Source organism: Desmodus rotundus, chromosome 5 (assembly GCF_022682495.2).
Source record: "Desmodus rotundus isolate HL8 chromosome 5, HLdesRot8A.1, whole genome shotgun sequence".
Taxonomy (NCBI): Eukaryota; Metazoa; Chordata; class Mammalia; order Chiroptera; family Phyllostomidae; genus Desmodus; species Desmodus rotundus.
This window is the reverse complement of record NC_071391.1, coordinates 119,735,835-119,752,863: the sequence shown is the minus strand read 5'-3', so window position 1 is coordinate 119,752,863 and position 17,029 is coordinate 119,735,835. Positions and strand designations below refer to the sequence as shown.

General features: G+C 36.5%; 1 protein-coding gene across 3 annotated transcripts in view; it reads left to right on the top strand.

Moving 5' to 3' along the window:
• The first annotated feature begins 7,024 nt into the window (after positions 1-7,024).
• Positions 7,025-17,029, top strand: part of MAP4K3 (mitogen-activated protein kinase kinase kinase kinase 3) — a 76,618-nt gene continuing 66,613 nt past the window's right edge. For 2 of the 3 annotated variants that reach the window (XM_071221540.1, XM_053924475.2), the window contains exons 1-5: positions 7,025-7,092; positions 8,266-8,330; positions 10,726-10,781; positions 11,399-11,446; positions 15,401-15,443. In XM_071221540.1, coding sequence (XP_071077641.1) covers positions 7,037-7,092; positions 8,266-8,330; positions 10,726-10,781; positions 11,399-11,446; positions 15,401-15,443 — 268 coding nt within the window. In that variant the 5' untranslated portion in view covers positions 7,025-7,036. The remainder of the gene's footprint in view (positions 7,093-8,265; positions 8,331-10,725; positions 10,782-11,398; positions 11,447-15,400; positions 15,444-17,029) is intronic. The other variant, XR_011651239.1, reaches the window with a different exon arrangement.

Genomic DNA, 17,029 nt, shown 5'->3' with positions numbered 1-17,029 from the left:
TTTTGTCATAGGAAATAACTAGTGGTGGGGAGGTGTGTGAACATTCTCTTAAGCCTAACACATTTAATATTGTAGAAAAATAGGTAACAGTATTTATAATTTGCCCAAAATGTCATACATCCTTTTTGTGGATCTGATTCCTCTGATTCTTGGCCCATTGTTCTTTAGTTTTTTACTCTAAAAAAACGGTATTTAATTAAAGTTGTTTAAAATTACTGGTGATAACCAGCAGTACTGGTTATTAAAGTAGAATATAAAAACAGATAACTGATTAAGTAGCAACTTGTGGGAGAAACTTGTTCCTTTTAAATGGGGAGACTCATTCCTTTTCAAACACAATGAAGAATACTGAGATTGATGAATAGGAAATTCATAATGAAAAAATAGGGTATTCTGTTTTATTTCCATCAGAACAGCATTTACTATTTTTTCATGGATCTCCAAAGCTGTATTTTACAAATCTTTCTTGTCAGCTTTTGACATTAGTTTTTTTCTGTCCTGAGAGGTGGGGGAGGTGCTCCTGCCCTTTATTTTCATCACAGCATGACAAAACACAGGGTAGTTATTTATCCGGCTTCTTTTCCTTATCTCCCTGGAGTGCTTTAGCAGATCCCTTACCACCAGTTGTTTATTCAGTGCTGTTCTGTGTTTACTGCCACCATGAAGAAAGCAGTTGCTACATCATTTATGATAATTACTTTGTAAGGTTAATCATGGGTCGCTTAGCTACACTTTAATATATTAGAGCCATTTTATGGGCTTGAGGCTGACTATACTGGACAACTTAGAAATTTATACATTTAAAAGTAATAATGCTCTAAAATAAGAAAGCAAATAACAGGACTTTTTAGTGTATCTGTAATTTCTTCCTCACTCGCAACCCTTTATGTCTCTTTAGTATGAATATTTACTTAGCATTAATTGAGTTAGAAGATACAAAGACATGGTATCTGCCTTCAAGGAGCTTGTTACCCAGTGTGAAAACTAGGTGTTGATGGACGTAGCACCCATTGAGCAAAGTGTGTGTGCATATGAATTGTGGTGTTGGCAATAAGGAATGGTGGTGGCTGTGACTAGAAAAACTTAATTCACAGGTCATTGAACAGCTGGCTTTGACTGTTCACCCTGTGAAATACTCCATGTAGGGAATATCTAGACAAGATGTCCTGTGAAAGGACACTAATAGGATAGAGTAGCTAATACACCCTGATTCATTTGGTGGGTTCCGTAGACATTGTGAGGTTCATCTCACTTGGTGTAATTAAGAAAAGAACAGTGCATCTGAGCAAGGCCGGCTATCATTGGGCCAGCAGTATAAGGGAATATAAGGGTAGCGTGAAAGCAATGGTGGTGTTGGCATACTAGGCCAGTTTGGGAAATAGTTTCATTTGACCGGAGTGCTGTGCTCTGCTTAAGCATAGTGGGGAATAGTGGAGAGAGTGAAAAGTGAATTGAAATGTTAGCCCAAAGATTTAAACTTTACCCTGTAGACAGAGAGATTTTCTTTTTAACAGGTTAGGAACAGACTGTGGTTCTTCTTGGTAAGCACAATAAAGAGAGAAAACTTTTTACCACTGTGTTTTTCACTTAGTTTACAATCTGTACTGTGCTTTATTTTTCCTTTTTCTGTTCTTTTGCCAGAAACACTTTTTTAATCTACTGCAGACCTGCTTTACATAGAGAAACTCTAGGAATGCTACCGTAATATTCAGTAGAGTAGGAGGGATATAATTGAGAGGACTGGTACTGGGAATTCACTTTTGAGATATGGGTACCTTACTTTGGATCTTCTGTCAGAGCTACATTGGTAAACCTGGCTCTCAGAAGAAGAGCTGGATCCGGGTAAGAAAAAAAGACCTAGTAGATTAGTCAGGAATCTCAGGTTAAGCCATTCTTTCCTTACTACTTGGAAACCATCTCCTCTCAGATATACTTTTAAAATGAGAAAGGGGAGGAATCTGTTCTTTAGAGGTAAAAAAAAAAAAAAAACCCTACTCTTTATATATAAAACACAAATATACATACAGTACATAAGCAGCCATACAGAATATCTGTGGCATTAAAATTCATGGGGAGAGGCCATTAGGAAAAAAAGGTTGAGAGACACTGCATTAGAGTAGGAGTCTTTTTTAGGAGTGGGGATCGTGTTTTCTTTAAACCAAAACTAAACCTAATCATCCAACAAACTATTTTGGCACACCAAACAGGATGTTTTAATCTTACCTTTTACTGTTGAGTTTCAGCAAGGAGATTTTTTCTTTTTATCTTGTTGAACCCAAGTTCAAAGTTGATCATAACAATTCAGGCAAATGTGAGACTTCTCGTAACCATTGTTAATCATGAATGCTTACTAAAATATGGCCAAACAAATAAATAGGCTTATACATTATTTTCATCAAGTGAAATATTTGAAGAGTGATTTTCTTTGTTCTTAATATTTGAAAATACTAATGTTGTTATAATTATTTTTGTTATTTAGATTGAAATATATAAAAGTCAAGATTATTAGATACTTCCTTTATATTTCTGTGTGGTATGAATTATGGTTTGACTGTTTTTCTAAAGACTAAAAATTGGGCATTGCTTCTGGTGTTTTACAAAAAATATTTTATAACTGTATACTATAACTACTTAGTGCTGATTTATATTTTTAAAATCAGCCATTGGATTTCATGGTACACTGATAGATTTTGGAAATAATTGGATTTCAGTATTTCTTGGTACTCTGGCAGTTTGAGATAGTAATCAACAACTTGTTGGAGAGAATCAGCTGTGGGAAGAGAGCCATGGATTACTGAAATACTTCTAATTCTATTTATTGTTTCTGCATATAACATGGAGTTTATCTATTACATATTTGGAATGTGTCACACATCACAAGGTAAATTAAAACTGCTCTTATTATTAAGATACTTCAGCACATAGCGTAGATAGACATTTCCACTTCTCTGTGTTTAGAATAGAATGGAAGCTGGAAGATATGCAAGTGAAGTGCCTGTAACAGATTAGAATAATGTTTATTGCTGTAATAACTAAACTAGAACATATAGTGGCTTAATATGATTACATTTTATTCAAAGTTTATGTAGTTGTTCAGTGCAGCTGTTCAAGTTGTTTGATGACTCTTCTTTTAGTGACTCGGGGACCCAGACCTCTTACATTTTCTGAGGCCTCACAGTGTCGTGTAGCCTGCTGGCACATTTGCTCACGTCCCACCGATGAGAACAAGCCCCGATCAGTATTCACGTTGACTGGGAAATGTTGTCTTTTACTGGGTGGTTGCCTCCCACCAATAACTTCCACACTGTGGAAGGGAGAGCACAGGGTATTTGTGAATGGGTAGCCAGCTCTGCCACAATAATAATAATAATGTTAATAATAATTATATATTAGTTTCCCAATGGCTAGTGAGCAAATTACCACAAACTCGGTGGCTTGAAACAGCACATATTTATTCTCTTAAAGTTCTAGAATTCAGAAGTCCGAAGTGAGTTTTACTGGGTCAAGACCAAGGTGTTAGCAGGGCCGTACTCTCTCTGGAGATTCTTAAGGGAGAATCTGTTCCTTGCCTTTTCTAGCTTTTAGGGCTGCATTCCTTGCATTTTTTAATTCTTGGCTCTTTCTTTTATCTACAAAGCCAATATCTTACTTAATTGCCTTCTTATAGTCAAGTCTCCCTTCCTTTTAATAAGGACACTTGTGATTACATTTAGGTCCTATGTAGATAATTCAGGAAAATCCCCCATTCCAAAGCTCCTTCATTCAATCACATCTGTGAAACACTTTTATCCATAAATAACATTCCCAGGTATCCAGAATTAGGACCTAGATACCTTTGGGGTCATTATTTGGTCTACTACAAGTAGTTAACATTTATTCACTGCTTAATATTGTCATGTTCTAAGATTTTTGCATGTATTAGTTTGTATTTTTCTGTTTACTTGGTTTATTCATTATCTACTTGCTCTACTTGAAGACTTACCTGTTTTTCCTCACCTGGGTGTGTGTTTGTTTTGCCATCTTCTGGAAGATGTATTCTTCACTTTAATGTTTAAAAAATATATCAGAAAATCTTAGAATTGGAAATCATTTTTAGAGATTATGTGGTCTAATCATTCTGTTCTGCTGTATCCTATTAAGTGTTCCAGAATTAGGTGAGGAAGTTGTTAATTATTCTTTGGAATCTATTTCTCTTGAATTTTGAAGAAAGTTCTTTAAATCTACCATTAGGCTCCTTTGGATTATTAATATATTAAATTCTGCTTTCTTTATTCCTATCCAAACCTGTCTTTTCCAGTTACTTTTTAAAACTGTGTTGTAGAATATTTCTTTGGGTTTTTTCCCCCAGAAAAATGTTGAATTTTATTTGACCATTCTTGTGATCACGTGGAAGTGACTTACTAGGAAAAAGGTAATGCACTTTGGGTCAAAAACATTTTATGGACCCTGGCTGGTGTGGCTAAGTGGATTGAGTGCCAGCCTGCAAACCAAAGGGTCACCAGTTTGATTCCCAGTCAGGGTACATGCCTGGGTTGCAGGCCAGGTCCCCAGTTGGGGACATGCTAGAGGCAACCACACATTGATGTTTCTCTCTCTTGTTCTCCCTCCCTCCCCCGACCCAGAAATACATACATACATACATACATACATACCATTTTATGGGAGAGAGGTAGCTGGCGACTTAAAGCCACTCATAGGTTTCAGTAGAATGCACAGGAGTAGCACGTAAGCAATTAATTGTGTAACTGAATGAAATTAAAGCAGATATACCTGATTCAGAGTTATTATGGAGAAGAATTATGAGGTATTGCAGATTAATTCAGGCAGCTGTTCTTTTAATCACATATTTGGTGCTAGGGATACAAAGATGATTTAGGCATAATCCTGTTCTAGAGGACCTCGTTACTCCAGCAAGAACACGGACATGCAGACCTTGTTGCAGTGTCATAAGGGCAGTGATAGGTACAGAGATCACTGTAGAAGTCTTGATGCTTCCAGTTGTAAGTAACAGAATCCACAACTCACGGTGCCTACCTAAACAGTGCAGGGCATCTGGTGGTTATATACGGGTATATCTGACAATTACAGAGGCAGCTGAGGTAGTTCAGTTACATCGTCACGTGCCTTTCTCCTCCTTCTCTTTTCTTGTTCCTTTTCAATGTTTTCTGATCAACTTCATTCTGAAGCTGGTTCCCTTTGAGTTTGTGTGATGACTGCTAAACTCTCAGGGCTACCCCCAGAAAGAGAACTGCTGTCTGACCATGAAACTAAAGTCCTGGCGTTCACTCTGACGACAACTACTTTGATCTCATGTAACCCTTTCACCAGATCGGGGAAAGTATAACTGAGAGGCAAATGAGAACGCAAAACTTAGAACTTTCAGAGAATTTAGTCTGTCGCTGAAAATTGGTGTTAGTCTTATTTTGGCTTTATTATTTTTAACTTGGATTTTTTAATATACTAAAAATCTGGAATTCTTAACGGTGGAGGTGAATTCAGAAGAGAATCTCAGTTCAGTGACTTCTGAAATTTTGGAAGCATAAAAATTTTCTCCCTTTGGAGGTCTTTGATTTTGTACACACTTCATTGCAGAAATTAAGAACCTGACATACAGTCTGTTCTTTATTACTTCTTCCCTTGTAACTGGGCACTAAGGTGAGTTTTGATATTGGGTCCGATGGTTCATGGTTATGCCACTTCTAGAGTCAGTCACATTTACAGTAGGAAAATGCCAAGGCCAGAAATGTCACGTCTTGCTCGAACAGTCTCATGCTTATGATTTGAGGGGTACTTTGGAAGACTTCTATTTTTTACTTAGCCTAATAAACATTTAATGGGGGTCTTCAAGCATGTAACACTTTAAAAACTGAAGTAGTAGTACAAAGGTACTTTGAGTTAAATGCTTATACTTCCATTCACTCTCTTTTTACATAGTCTCTGGTTCCCCACACTTGGATTCACTACAGTTCTTTCTTTTCTCTACAAGTATTCATTCAGGAGCCACAGCATGTGACCCTGCTATAGCATTGCCAGATCTTGTTTTGAAGAATTTGGGCAGAGAGGGAGCAGAAGACAGATGATTTGCTAATAATCTGACCCGGCTCAAATACAGCCCGATTCTGCATCCCAGCACAGTTGGAACAAGGCATTGGAATACAGGCTAAGCCTGTTGTTTGTGGGCCATCTGGTAACCCAGTAACTGTAGAGGGTAGGCATCTTGGCCCTACAAAAAGTTTGTGAAGGTACATTTGACACTTTTGGTGTATTAATGTTCCTGCCCTGACTTCAAAAAGAATTACTTCTTTGTGCTAAAATTATATTACATGTTATTTGGTAAAAAAGTTAAAAGTAATGTATAAATTGTAGTGAATTATCTGGAATTCACTGAGGTTGACCTTCATTAAAGTTAAAGGGTAGGTTTAATGGAGACTTTAGTTTACATAAGGACAGGTATTACCCCCGGGTCAATGACTGTGACACCTTTTAAATGGGTTCTTTAACAGCCACTTTAAAACTGCTTTAATGGTAAGTGGTTCAAAGAGCAGAAACTCTTACACACCAAGAGTATTAAATGTACCTCCACAGACCTTTGTGGGGTCAAGAGGCCTATACTCTAGCAGTATTGGGTTACCAGATGGCCCACAAACAGGCACTAAGTATTTTACATATATTGGCTAGTTTAACTTTTCCAACACTGCTGTGAGTTAGGTTGCTACTATTTTTATCCCCATTTTACAGAGGAAGAAATTAGCACAGAGAGGTCAAGTAACTTGCCTAGATTTACACAGCTTAGTAAAAGTACAGAGTTGGGATACGTGAATATATAGGCAAATGAAGAATATGGATGCTCCGTTGGCGTGGAGGTAGCGGAGAACTCATCCGTAGTTTACGTCTCGGCAGATGTGGGCTACGGAGTTGAATGCGGTGGTTGTATCGGAGGTGTAGTGCATGGCTAGGAATAGCCCTGTTAGGATTTGTGTGGTCAGGCAGACTCCTAGGAGGGAGCCGAAGTTTCAATAGGTTGAGAGAAATTATTATGATGAAAGACTGTAAACACCCAAATATTGTTGCTTATTTTGGAAGCTATCTCAGGTACCTTGTTTGTCTCCTTTTTGAAAAATAATAATGATTCATCACCTAATACATTTAACAAAATAAAGTTAGCTCTAGTCCATGTTTTGTAGTTTTTTCCTGCTTTGAAGACAGGATATTTTCATATGAATGGAATTTTTATTTATTACTTATTAATGTTAATTCTGTAACTAATATCATAGTCGATAGTTGTCTGTTGTACTCTTGGGAACTCTGGATGTGGTCTCATTGAGGAAGCTGACAGCAAAAACTTACTTTTATGGTTAGCCTTCCTGTCATAGAATAAAGATCTAAGCTTGCTGTTCTGTTGCCTGCCCCTTTCTTCTAGACATGGGTGAATTTAGAAAGGAACGTTTCTTCCTGTTATGTTTTTATTAGAAACTTTTTTTCTTTTGTGCTTGTAGCCTCCAAATACTGCATCATCTCTGTCCTTCATTTTGTCCGAAGGACCGAGAACTATAATTATTTCACTGAGTTGTTACTTTTTCAGGTCTTTGAGTAAATTTAGAAAGATGGAATTTGCCACCTCTTGTTTTGGTTTAGCAGGACGGGCCCGGATCCCTAGGTCATACCCCATAGGGGATAACCTCAGGGCCAAATCTTGTTTTTCCATTCACTTCTATATGCAACTGAGTTTAATGCTGTGACCTAGTTTTAAAGGTTCCTTCCAAAGGGAGAATTGTAGAATTTTTTTTTCAAATGTATTTTTAAAAGTCTTCAGTTTTGTTTCAATATACTGTAAGGATGTAACTTCTTGAAGCTCCCATTCTCATATGATCCAGGTACAAAACACTTAACTCTTCAGTTGTGGGCACAGCACATGGAAAAGACTGGGCAGTTCTTGCCCTCTTCTTTCCAGCTTGTGAAAAGGCATGGGAGCCAGCTCTTCGTGATTCTAACCGCTGTTGCAGAGCTCTGATTGCCAGATCTTCAACAGGGTTAAAGGGTGGGTTTAATGGAGACTTTAGTTCAGAAAGGGACAATGACCGTTAGGCATTTTAAATGGGCTCTTTAACACATCCAATTTAAAACTACTTTAATGGTAAGTGGTTCAGTCAGTAAACACAGTTTCTGCATCGATTTTTATTCTGTGGAACAACCCCGCACAGATAGTTACTGTCCATGTTATCAGTATGACAGTGTGATAGAATCATGTTTATTTTCTCTTTATAGGCGCGATAAACTCTGGATTTGCATGGAGTTTTGTGGAGGTGGTTCTTTACAGGATATTTATCATGGTAGGACCAAAGTTATATTTTATAGAGATTAAGTAGAATTTCTTAATATATGGTAATATACTGTATTAAAATATTAATGTTTTGAGGAAAGTATGTTTTATCATTATGTTATTTGGATACATAAAGGTATTTCAGATATATATGGATGAAAGGAACATTTGTTTATAAGTTGGAAATTACATACAATTTGATTATTTGCTAATTCTAAAGAAGGAATATTATAGATCATTCGAAATTTCAAACTCAGACTCATAGAAGACATGCAAAGGCTTGGTGGCTAATGCTAAGCCCAAAGAATATCCAGTTGACAAATGAATAGTGTTAATACAAAGATAGTTGCTTTTGCTCTCATGTATTCAAGAAGTATCATTTGAATTTCTATGATCTTAGATGCTAGATTCTGGGGAATTAAAAAATTACTAGAACGTTTTTCATTGGGATTTCAATGGAGTGGTATAAGAGACTTTTAAAGTAAAATAAACAATTTTTACTTGCTTTTTTTCCCTTTTCTGTTCTAGTTCTGTTAATGGGTTACTGTCACAAAGTGCAGAGTAGCTTTATTCTTGTGCTGGAGGTGTGCTTTTTGATAAATGTAAAATAAAATTAATGTCTTAATTTATGATGTCCATTTTCTAAAAATATTTTGGAAAATTTTTCTAATTTTTTTTTATATAACACTTGAGCTTATGTATCTAGTTTGGGGCCTCTTGTGTAATTTTAGGGATGAACTGTAATAAAGATGTTAAAAGGCTATTTGGATAGGGATATTGATTCCATTTCACTTCACTTTACTATACTTTGTTACAAGGTTACTATCTAGCAAAAAATCCCATCACTGGAATTTGATTTTTAGCAGTCTCTTCCAGCAAATGTATTTCTTTACTCCAAAGTGACATAGTAAAGTGGATGGATGCACACACAGAAATATGAGGTCTGTCCAGAAAAAAGTCCAGCTATTGTTAATATAATGAGAACAGTTTGTTCAGCATCGATGTAACCTGGCAGCCAAGGAGAGTGGACTGGCATGTGCATGTGTGAACAATGACGACTTCACTGTACTAGTCAGTGGGGGTGGTAGATGTCCTTGAATGAGCATGTGTACTGCATGGTCATCACATTCAAAATTACTGAGCGAGTAGAGCAACAAAGCTGCATCAAATTTTAGGTTAAGCTTGAACATTCTGTGAAAACTATTTGGATGATTCAGAATGTCACAGTTATGGGCAACTTGGTGATTGGCAGCTTCATCGTGACTATGCACTTGTTCGTGCAGTGTGTTTCATGCAGAGTTTTTTGGTGAAATATCAAATCACCCAGGTGACTCAGCCTCCCTACAGCCCAGATTTGGCACCCCTCGACCTCTGGCTTTTCCCAAAACTAAAATCACCTTTGAAAGGGAAGAGATTTCATACTGTCAATGAGATTCAGGAAAATACAACAGGGCAGCTGATGGTGATTCCAACAAAGGATTTTGCAGTGTTTTGAACAGTGGAAGAGATGCTGGGAGGACTGTGTGAGGTTGGAACCTCACATAGGTGAGATTCACCTATGTGAGGTGCCTGCTTTGAAAGGGGACTGAAGCGTCATCCTCCTATGTACAGTGTTTCTTGTATCTGGTATCTTCTTCAATAAATGTCTCTGTGTTTTGTAGCATGTGGCTGGATACTTCTGGACAGACCTTGTATTTTTCCGATATTACAATATGATTAAGCTATATTGATGTAGAAAGGTGTCCGTGATAAGTGAAGAGGACAGGTTTCAGAACTGTATGTGTAGTATGATTCCATTTGTGCTTTTGTGTGTGATGCATACGTACTTTGTACAAAATGTCTCTGCATAAAATTGTCTGGTAATCTGTAGTCCAAACTATTGATACTACTTATTATTGAGTAATAGTTTGAATAGAGATGAGACCTTTCCTTTCCAAACTTTATTGATTAGAATTTTTGAAAGTGATCATATGTTAATTTTATAGCTATAAAGCTAATCATTTTAGGGGAAAACATTAATTTTAAATGAGCCATAATACATGTAATATCAATTTTTTAAAAGCTTTAATAAAAACTAGCTAAACCTCTTGTCCATGCTTTCTTTTAACATTTAAAAAATAATACTGGTTAGTGAGTTGTAAAAATATACTTAATTTCAGAGACTATTTCAGGCCTTTATTCATTCGTTAAGCAGTTTTTGCACAACTTTTCTATGCCAGGCACTGTTCTGAACACTGAGGGTACAGCATTTAGCCAATCAGATTTTTAAAAATCCTACCCTTGTGGAGCTTACATTTTAGAATTGTTTGTTAAACAATTAAACCTGTTGCTTAGTGGAACTTGTAAAAGTTGTCACTTTTGAAGAACATGCTTTACCTAATATTCTTGATTTTCTTGTCTTACAGTAACGGGACCTCTGTCAGAACTGCAAATTGCATATGTTAGCAGAGAAACACTACAGGTAAATTCACTGCTAATTAAAAAGTAACAGTCTTTATTAAAGTGAATGTTTGTTTATTGTGCATTACCTATTAATTAAAGTAAGGATTAAATATTCCAGTTTGGTAAACTCTTATATAGTAATACATTTTTTAATTGTTTGTGTAATAAACCCAAATTACATCCGCACAGAAGTACTTGAAAGCCTCAGTGTGATAACATAAACCCCTAAAATTCAAGTATTATGGATTTATTATTTTATGTTTTTATATTCCTCTTAATACCAAAGAAAGGCTAGAAAATTGAGGACTCTTATGGTAATTGAAACTCATTCTGATACTAATTGCACATATACTTTTTAAGTTACTTGAAACTATTTGCAGAGCTTAGTGAAAATTATCTGTCTTTGGAAAATTAGCGGTCCCAACTGAGCTTTGCCTTTTTCATTTTCTTGATTCTTCTGTTTATTAGGATATATCAGTAAAATAAATTAATGATTACCAGTAGACTTTATATAATGAATAAAAAATAGAGACTACTACTTAGTTGGTCATTTTAAATCCTAAAGTGAGCTCTGTAGTAAAATCTTGTTAATTATTCTGGTGTTTTTTGTTTTGTTTTGTTTTCTTGAAACTCCAGGGACTATATTACCTTCACAGTAAAGGAAAAATGCACAGAGATATAAAGGTACATGCACATCATGTTTGTTTACACTGTTGGCCCTCTCTCTGATCAAACTGCTGACCGTAATTGTATTGAGTGTTCTGTTGGATGAATTTGTTATCTGAATTGTGTTACAGTAATAAAATTGAGCGATACTTTGAACAGTTTTATTACTTTTTTATAGTAACTTTATTGAGATACAATTCACATAATATAAAATTCACTCCATTGAAGTATGCAATTGTGAGTTAATGTTAATATCCCATTTTAACTTATTTGTAAAATGCAAATTAGGTTTATAGCTTTCATCAAGTTAGTTTTAACGAAGATTCATGCTTTGAAAATGATAGTAAACATTCAGTCTCAAGGAACTATCGTTAATGATGTTTCCAGATGGATAAATTAACCTTTAATAATTTCTGGTGGTCTTTCATTTGCCTGGCAGAGGCGCACGGGTGCACTGGACGTGCTGAGGTTAGCACAGTGGTGAACCAGGTGCTATGGCAGGACTCAGAGGTTATTTCTGAAGATACCGCTGTCTCCCCAACTCAGATATTTTTCTCCTTTCACTTACTTTTCTCTTCTTTCTTGTTCATCTTCTCTCCTACTTCTTTTCTTCCTCTTTTGTTTTGTGAAGTTTTCCCTAGCATAAAGGTTCTTAACGTTTTCTGGTTTCTGTTATCGTGCTGTCCTTCTCATCTCTGATAAAAGTCATGGACCTCTCCTCAGAAAATGAATGCCCTTATGCACATGCCTTCAAATTTTGCGTGAAATTTCAGTGGACTCTCGGATCATCTGTTGAGATCTTCTACTTTAAGTAATTTTCATAAACCACTAAAGAGACATAAGCAAAGCACTTTGGCGTTGAAAGGGAGAGGAGATCATAAGAATTTGAGTAAATCAAGAAAAGTTCTTTGTCCCTGGCACTTAAGTGATCTGGAAGGACTTGCAGATATTTGTCAGAATGGAGGTTTGGAGTGCTTTTAAGCAGAGGGAACAATGTGAGCAAAGGTACAGATGCCAGAAAGTGAAGGGTCATTGAAGAAAGTACAAAAGCAGCACCACATTATTGAGAAGAAGAGACTGTATGAGAGAATAATAGCAGGTGGGGTTGGCTGGGTGGTTTGGTGCTTCATTATGCAAGGACTCGTGTGCCAGACTTCAGGACTTCAGAGTTCAGACCCCTTTGGGTAGCTTCTGACCATTGTCACTATTTCTACCTTTTTTGACCACTAGTATATGTATTTCACTTGGACTTGGGTAATAGCCTTCTGACTAGTCTCCCTGCCCCTGCTTCTGTAGCCACTTCACCTTGCAAACAAAGTGATCTTTTAATATCAGATCTTGTCACTCTCCTGCTATAAACTGTCCATCGTACTCTATAAAATGCAAGTGGTTTAGTATGACCTACAAGGTTATGCATGATCTGGCCCCTGCTTTCTCTCTGACCTCATCTCACACTCCTCTCCATTTTGCTCATTCTGTTTCAGCCATACCAAATTTCCTGGTCTTGGAATATGTTGAGCTTATTCTGGCTCCAGGGTTTTTTATTTGCTGTTCCCTGTCCCTAGAATGGTCTCTCATATTTTGGTATGGCTCTGCACCCTCACCTTTCCCAGATCTCTGCTCAGATTACACTGCTGTAGAGAAGCCTTTCCTTCCTGCTTTATATATCATCAGAGTACTTATCTCTACTTGGCTTGGAATCATTTGTTGGTTCATTCATTTGTTCATTCATTCACTCATTCATTCATGTGAGTGGGTGTGTGTGAATTTTCATTTTTAGATTTTCTTTCTTTCATACTTGGGAGCTAGAATTTATTTACTACTATAACTCAGAGCTTAAAATAACACCCAGTTGCTACTGGTCACCCAGGGAGAGAGGAATGGATAAATGGATGGAAGGAAGGATGTATCGAGGGCCATAAGTGCAGGTGATGTGGTATAAACTGCGATTTAGGAAAATTAATGTGGAGCTGAAGAAAGACCAAACTTTGAAGACTTTGGCATAAGTCTAGAGAGCTAGGGTCTAGATCAAGTTAAAATCCCAGCTTTAGTCCCTTCTCTCTATTTTTTCTCATTTCTCCCTTTATTCCATGGAGTTACAATAATATCGGGGGTGTAGTCTTATATTATTTTCCCCTCTGTGTGGGGCAGGAAGGGGTTTCTTAGTATTTTTCCCCCTAAGATTATAATTACATGATTGATAGCACCGTGGACTAAAGAGGCTGCTTACCTTTGCTTGCTCATTTAAAAGTTGCAGAAAAGGCAAAAATAAATAAATAAAAAGTCTATAGTACCTTTGGGAGATAGTATTTCTATCTCCTTCAAAAGCTTTGAGTTTATTGGAAATAAAGTAGTTATTACCATCTTTGAACTTGGGTCAAAAAGCAAAAGTAGCTAAAATGCTACTAGGTTGTCATAATGGAAAAAACGCAGGGTTTTTTTTTTTTTCTTTCTGTGTAGGGAAAAACCCAGTTCTTCCCTACTGTGTCTTTCCTGTGAGTCTCCTTTACTACTCACACAGGACACTTCACTTCTGACACTTCTGGTCACCAAACGTGTGGTTTTCCCCATAACAAGCAACTTTCTCTGATACTAGCTGGATGTCCTACAATTAACTCAGTTCTGACACTATCTGGAGGTAACATCAGAGCCTACATATTAAAGGGCTCAGTCCCACAAGACCTCCCCTCTTTTGTGCCACTTCTCCCCCCGACACACACGCATTTTTTAGGCACCAGTTTCAAGCTCAGGTTATCTGTGCTTCTGACCAACCAGCTCTAGATTGGAGGTTTTAAAGACCCTTTCCTTGGTTTCTATTGATTCACTAAAGCAGCTCACAGAACTCAGGGGAATGCTTAATGTTTACCAGATTATTAAAGAATATGATAACGGATACAGATGAATATCCACATGGAGGAGAGGCATAGGGCAGGTATGTGGGAAGAGGCACAAACCATCTGTGCCCTCTCCAAGGCACACCACGCTCTCAGCACCTCCACATGTGCACCAACCCGGAAGCTCTCCAAACCCTGTACTATTGGGATTTTATGGTGGCTTCCTCACCGAGGTGTGATCCATCATTAACTCCATTTTTAGTATTTCTCCATTCTTTGGGTAATGAGGGTGAGGCTAAAAATTCCAAGCTTCTAATTATGGCTTGGTGTCCTGGTGACCTCATTCCAGGAGCCACCCAGGAGCTCACCTAGAACAGAAGACACACCCATCACCCAGGATATTACAATGGTTTCAGGAGTGCTCTGTCAAGATCTAGGGTTAAAGACCTAGTAGTAGAACAAAAGATGCTCCTAGAGCTCTTATCACTTAGGAAATTATAAGGGTTTCAGATCTGTGTGCCAGGAACTGGGAGCACACAGACAGACCACTATATATTTTCTGTTGTCTCCTAGTCACGTAGACAAGTGACATCTTAATTCTGTGGGCCTGTGGCTAATTGTTCATATCCTGAATGGTCTGAAACTCTGGACAGACATATTACAGACCGTCTCACATACTAAGCAGCAGGCTTCAGTTTAACACACTAGCATTGGTTCAACTGATGAGTTAGAGATTTGTTTTTATTTTTTGACAGGATATAGCAATCAAGTTTAAAATATAATACAAGGAGTTGAAATGCCAGTATAAGGTAACATTTTAGTGTAGTGACAGTGTTTGATCAGTAAGAAAATAACATTTAGATGAAAACTAATATAACACTTTCATAGTAACATTTATATTGTGTTAATAGCTTTTGCAAGGCAGAACATTTTATAAGCATAGTCAAACTGCTTCAAATTTGAACAGTAAATTTTCCTGTGCATATAATGATTTAACATTTTAATTGGGCATACTTTCAATTTTAACTATTTCCAGGTCTAAGGCTGCCACTTGTGATTATTTTAAATACGTACACTTATTATATGTGCTATCTGATAAAATGTTTCCTACTGTAACTAAAATGTTCTCACTTTGTAGGGAGCTAACATTCTATTAACGGATAATGGTCATGTGAAATTGGGTAAGTAAATTAAAGTTTTGTCACTAATGCAAATTTATTCCAAAACTAGTAAATTTATACTTTCCTCCGCAGGACTAGGTTTCCTGCTCTCCGAGCAGCATCTATATATTTTTAGGTGGAAATCTCATTGTGAGGCATACATAATGTCTCTGTATCTGTTTCCTCTTTCTTAAATGGGGATTGAATCTGCACTTCACATATGACAGATTTGTTGTAGAGATAGAATGAAATAGTAACCTTTGGAAACACCTGTCACCCTGGGAATGTGATTTCTAACTAAGAAATCTGTACAAAATTGCCTCGTAACCAAAAAACATGGTAAACAAAAATTACAAAATCAATGATGCCAAAAAATCCTGCATTCTTTACATTAGCTTTAAAAATAAAATATAGTGTTACTTATATAATAATGTAGTTTAGTCCTTACTGGTGTGTCTCAGTTGGTTGGGCATCGTCCTCCAAAGTGACAGGTTGCTGGTTCAATTCCCGGTTAGAACACATACCTGGGTTGTGGGTTCGGTCCCTGGTCAGAGCGTGTATGAGAGGCAACTGATCGATGTTTCTCTCTCACATCAATGTTTCTCTCCCTCTATTCTCCCTCCTTCCCCTCTCTCTAAAAATAAATAAAGCTTTTTTAAAAAAGGGATGTACTTTAGATGCTTTAACTTTGTATTTATTAGGGTGACATTGGTTAATAAATTGTACAGGTTTCAGGCATACAATTCTATAATACATCATCCATATTTTACTGTGTTCATAGATGCCTTAACTTTTATTTTGTAATTTTTGGTTGTCAAGTTATGATTAAAATAGAATTCAAAACCTTAATAATTTAAAAGTTTAAGACAAGAAACATGTACAAAGTTACTGTAAACAAAGTCATGTCTGTTAGGTATTAAATAAAGTATTTAATGGCAAATATGAAATAGTTATTTTGAACTATATATTACAATAAGAAATAAAAATCCACAAATATATTTGTTATAAAATGAATAAAACTATATCCTTCAATAGAACTAATTAGATTTAAAAGTAATGTACCCAGTTAACATAAGCCATAAAATTTTCCTAAGCCACCTCGAAGTATGGGAAAGGCAGTCACCTGTTTATGACTTAGTAACAGTTCCTACGAGCAGTTTAATATTTGTTAAGACAAAATATTAACATCGTGTGCCTTAGTCAAAGACATCCTATAGATAATGTATCTTAGTTGATAAGGATTTAGAAATCATTAAAAAACGAGAAAATGTTGGAATTTAACATACCTAAAGAAGAGCAACAAATTCCACATAAAAAATTTCCTGAATGATTGGAATTGGTATTAGAATGTATTGCTAAGGAAAGATTTTTGGGGATGTTCTGTTTGGGTATCTTCTCAAGTCAACTAGCTAGATTTACTAATAGATTTATCAGTTCATTTGATGTCAGTCCTCAAGGGTGTGACAGGAAGTGAATAAGAATATATTACTACTTTAGGTCCCTTCCAGTGATACTCCTTCACTTTTAGGTCCTGGGAATTTGAAATCGTATTATTAAGTTCGGCAAGTTAGATTCTCCCAGGTCTCTCTTTCTCATCCAGAGTATTT